This window comes from Diaphorina citri, unplaced genomic scaffold (assembly GCF_000475195.1).
Source record: "Diaphorina citri unplaced genomic scaffold, Diaci psyllid genome assembly version 1.1 scaffold5674, whole genome shotgun sequence".
NCBI lineage: Eukaryota > Metazoa > Arthropoda > Insecta > Hemiptera > Psyllidae > Diaphorina > Diaphorina citri.
In genome coordinates, this window is record NW_007383050.1 from 2185 (window position 1) to 6990 (window position 4806).

Sequence of the window (4806 nt, forward strand, 5' to 3'; positions counted from 1 at the left end):
ATGCTGGTACCTTTAGGGTTTAGTTTTACGAGTATTCTTGGATCATTTAATTTTTCTCATGTCCTAATCCTAACCCAGTACCTACATAACCATTACCTCAATGTTTCCACTAGTTGATAAGCTAACTTTGTACTTTAAAGATCCAAAATTTAACCTTGACAAATTAATAAGGTTCTCTCTCCAGCTAGCTTTCTCTAATATTGTCATCCTTCTCTCTTCTATGTCAGGAACTCCTTTGTTACAGCTCCCTCTCTATCAAACCTCTCTAAAAACTGACAGATAAATGATTAGAAGACAAGTTATGTATCCAGCAATGATTGTTCTCAAAAGGATGTATTTCAAATAAACATTAAAAATTTAGTTATAAACGTGTCTTTTGTTATGTTCAAATACAAATTTATTAAATGCAAGAATGTACCTAGAAGGGGCTAGATTATGGCTTACATATATGTTGTAGCGAAACGTAAGTAAGCTAGATTATAGCTTACCTATATGTTGTAGTTCTTCACTCTTTCTGAATTCGTTTCCATCTATCACAAGTAGTGTTGCTAAGTTAATGCCAGCATATTCATTCGGTTGAATCTGAAAGTAAACATAGGTGACATTTCCTCTCTAGCAAAACTTAAGTACAATGAGACGATTTTTCCGCTAGAATAAATTCCTCTGTGGGTAAACGGGAAATGTTACAGGGGAGTATCCAGGATTTCATGGAGGGGGGAGGGGAGAGTCCAAACCGGATCCTCCGAATTTCCGGAGTCTGACCTACAGTAGAGGAGAAAAATGAAGCTCAAAGGAGGGTGGCCCCCCTCTAAATGCGGCCCTGAAATATTATTAGGAATTAAGGACCTGTTTGAAATATAATCATGTTAATCTCTCAACTATTCCTCAAAATACACACGTTTATGTAAAAATTTAATGAGACGATTTTTCCGCTAGAATAAATTCCTCTGTGGGTAAACGGGAAATGGTACAGGGGAGTATCCAGGGTTTTATGGAGGGGAGGGGGTGGACGAGAGTCCAAACCGGATCCTCCGAATTTTCGGAGTCTGACCTACAGTAGAGGAGAAAAATGAAGCTCAAAGGAGGGTGGCCCCCCTCTAATAACGGCCCTGGATGGACGAGAGTCCAAACCGGATCCTCCGAATTTTCGGAGTCTGACATACAGTAGAGGAGAAAAATGAAGCTCAAAGGAGGGTGGCCCCCCTCTAAATGCGGCCCTGGAATGTTATTAGGAATTAAGGACCTGTTTGAAATATAATCATGTTAATCTCTCAACTATTCCTCAAAATACACACGTTTATGTAAAAATCATTCCAGACTTTTTCAATGGAAACCAATTGACATTAAGGCTGTTTTACTCAAAAATCGTATGTACACCCTTATTAAATAATCTCTTTAATTCTACATATCTCACCTTGAATCCCTTTCTATACCAGTGTATAGCATTGGCCAGACTCTGTTTGTCTTTGTATTGTGACTCGACAAACTTGTCCTTGTATATTCTACCACACAGACACAACATGTCCGGTATGTTATTCTCCTGGGTCTCCAATGCTTTCTCTATCATCTGGGTGGCTCGCTCACGATCATCATTTTTGTTACGTCTGAAATCATTACATCAAAGTTTGTAATTGCTTGAAGGGTAGCGGTCTGCCTTGTAAGCGCTAAATGATAAATAATTATGTAGATAAGGTTTTATAATTTTAAACAAAGAAATGGTCTAGTTAAAACACTTTAATTAATAATTATTTTTAAAATAATTAAAAAAATAGATTATTATTATTTTTCAAAAATAGAACATTTTTTAAAAAAGGCGCCATTGCGGCCATTTTGTCTTCAAGTACCGTTCACACGATCACTATCACGTTTGATTTGAAGTCTGGGTCCTATTCCAATAATTTTAATAGTACAAAAAGGTTCGTTCTCGGAACGGCTGGCTTTCTCAAATCAAATCAAAAATCAAATCATGGTATCTTTGTGGTAAAGCAGAGAGCTTTCTCACAACTTTGTGGGTATCACAGTATTATAAGTCTTCCTATTCCATGATTATTTTTACGTCTTTTTCAAAAGCTTATCGTTTTTTTTTTCTCAAGACTTGGACGAACTATCAACCGTCCTCATCCTCTCATAACTGAGTACCTACAGCTACACCTGAGTAACCAGGAGACAGTCACTCTCATCCAGATACCAACCACATACAATGTTGCTCAATTTTATTTCAGTCCATCAGTGATTTGTCTGATGCTGGTGCCTTTAGGGTTTAGTTTTGTACCTACTGGGTTAGACTACGAGTATGCTTGGATCATTTAATTTTTCTCATGTCCTAACCCAGTACCTACATAACCACAACCTCAATGTTTCCACTAGTTGATAAGCTAACTTTGTACTTTAAAGATCCAAAATTTAACCTTGACAAATTAATAAGGTTCACTCTCCAGCTAGGTTTCTCTAATACTGTCATCCTTCTCTCTTCTATGTCAGGAACTCCTTTGTTACAGCTCCCTCTCTATCAAACCTCTCTAAAAACTGACAAATAAATGATTGGAAGACAAGTTATGTATCCAGCAATGATTGTTCTCAAAAGGATGTATTTCAAATAAACGTTAAAAATTTAGTTATAAACGTGTCTTTTGTTATGTTCAAATACAAATTTATTAAATGCAAGAATGTACCTAGAAGGGGGGAATTTGAAAACAAGTAAAGGTATTCATACTGAGAACTTTCATTCAAACTGCCAACATTCATTAGTAAGATGAGAGAGGGGTTTAAAAAAAGTATAAAAAAATCAATAAGTAGACAAGACAAAACAATAAAAAACAATAATATTGCAAAAATAAAAGAAACTTAAATCCTGGAATGAATATTTAAAATAATTGATTAGAGGGGCTCTGCTTTCCAACACTCCAAATATAGGAAGACTAAAGAACAGAAACAGATTGACAATGAGTTTGATAAATCTATTGTAGCTACTACATGTCTTGCTCAGCTCTAGTTTTATGTGTATGAGGAGTTGAATTTAGTGCTGGTGCCTTTATCTACTTGATTCAAATAACATGCAGTATGTTGATATTGTATCTACAACTTCACAACTCTGTAATTCCAGGTTGGCAATGATTTGATCATACAAGTTAGTGTTAAGCTTGTTTATACAGTAAAGAATTGGATAGAATTATACCAAACAGACTGCAAAGAAACAGAAACTTAAAAACTAAATAATAAACCAAGGAGGAAAAACTTTACCTAGAAAGAAGCTGATTTCAAAGAGTACCTACCAATATGATTATTAATTTAGTTATAGCAATTAATTTATGATTTCTAATCTAAATAATAATTGGTTATGATTTTACACAATTTTTTCCACTTTGAGATTCCAAGAGATTGGAAATTCTCAACAATACAGAAGGAGGTTACAAGAGTAAAAAATCAATTTCTCATCAAGATATAATTATTGAATGTACAGGAAAAATTGGAGAAATCTTCATTTCACATTTTCCATGTTGTATTGAATTTTGCTTATGAGAGTTGACCACTGTTAGCTACAACAATTTTCTTGGAGGTTTTTCCACTCTGTGAGCCCATGCTTTCCAACTTCTTCACCACATCTAACCCTTCAACAACAGAGCCGAACACAACGTGCCTGTTATCCAACCATGCTGTCTTCACGGTGGTGATGAAGAATTGAGAACCGTTGGTGTTGGGTCCAGCATTGGCCATGGAGAGGATACCTGTGAATGAGAACACAAGGAAACAATTAGGTAGGTATGTGTAACTCGAAAAATTATTAAAACCCATCCTAAATTTTCGTCCTATGACCAAAATGACCAAAAAATTATAGTTTGAAAATGAAAAGGAGTCATTTTGACTTTATTGGGCATTCTAGTGTTAACTCTTGTCAGAGCAGGTTACAGCTCTGTAATTTCAAACCTTTCTCAACCAATCAATTACAGATGTATCCACTTGAATATGTATCATGTCTGAGCAGGATGAGAGAAAATGGGGATGGGAGATGTTGACCTTAATAATTACTGATATCTGCATGATAGAAACTGAATATTACCTGGACCAGTGTGCTTCAGAACACAAGGAAACAATTAGGTAGGTATGTGTAACTCGAAAAATTATTAAAACCCATCCTAAATTTTCGTCCTATGTGCCATAATGACCAAAAAATTATAGTTTGAAAATGAAAAGGAGTCATTTTGACTTTATCGGGCATTCTAGTGTTAACTCTTGTCAGAGCAGGTTACAGCTCTGTAATTATTATTACTGATATCTGCAGATAGAAACTGAATATTACCTGGACCAGTGTGCTTCAGTGTGAAGTTCTCGTCTTCAAATTTGTTTCCGTAGATGGATTTGCCTCCAGTTCCATTGTGGTTGGTGAAGTCACCACCCTGGCACATGAAGTTGGGGATGACACGGTGGAAAGTGCTGTCCTTGAAGCCGAACCCTTTCTCTCCGGTGCACAGAGCTCGGAAGTTCTCAGCAGTTTTGGGTACAACATCACTTCTCAGCTGAAATGAACAGGGGTAGATTTTATTTATTTATATAATTAATTTATTTAAAGATGAATAATCATTATTGGTTCCTTTTACAACTAGTAGTGTGTTAAACTGCAGAAGTCTGACATACCCTGCCCTATTGGTAGTCAAATAGAGCAAAAAAAAAAAAAAAAAAAAAAAAAAAATTTCATTTTCCCCATGTCCCTTCCTTTTCCCATTTTTTTCCCACACAATTAGCGTGATCCAATATGAACCTAAAGGTTAAGGATAGGTGAGGAAAGATCGGAAGAGCGGTTCAGCAGGA

General features: G+C 35.9%; 1 protein-coding gene, 1 long non-coding RNA gene and 1 pseudogene across 2 annotated transcripts in view; 1 reads left to right on the forward strand and 2 right to left on the reverse strand.

The window, feature by feature from the left end:
- Positions 1 to 462: 462 nt before the first annotated feature.
- Positions 463 to 1820, reverse strand: LOC103521658 (annotated as a pseudogene).
- A 437-nt stretch (positions 1821 to 2257) lies between these two features.
- LOC113472471 overlaps positions 2258 to 4806 on the forward strand; it is a 10352-nt gene continuing 7803 nt past the window's right edge. The window contains exon 1 of the long non-coding RNA XR_003394756.1: positions 2258 to 2491. This is a non-coding gene — a long non-coding RNA (uncharacterized LOC113472471). The remainder of the gene's footprint in view (positions 2492 to 4806) is intronic.
- LOC103521659 (peptidyl-prolyl cis-trans isomerase) lies at positions 2554 to 4540 on the reverse strand. The gene is made up of 2 exons (XM_008486771.2): positions 4298 to 4540; positions 2554 to 3725 (listed from the first exon to the last, which is right to left on the reverse strand). The coding sequence occupies exons 1-2, from the start codon at positions 4401 to 4403 to the stop codon at positions 3514 to 3516; spliced, it is 318 nt and encodes a 105-aa protein (XP_008484993.2). The 5' UTR covers positions 4404 to 4540; the 3' UTR covers positions 2554 to 3513.

What these genes read in the sequence shown, in the direction of transcription:
- LOC103521659 (XM_008486771.2), bottom strand. Translation starts at nt 4,403, where the DNA reads ATGTGCCAGGGTGGTGACTTCACCAACCACAATGGAACTGGAGGCAAA. An exon ending in ACTGAAGCACACTGGTCCAG is followed by an intron (nt 3,726 to 4,297) that starts GTAATATTCAGT and finishes TCTCATTCACAG; the next exon opens with GTATCCTCTCCATGGCCAAT.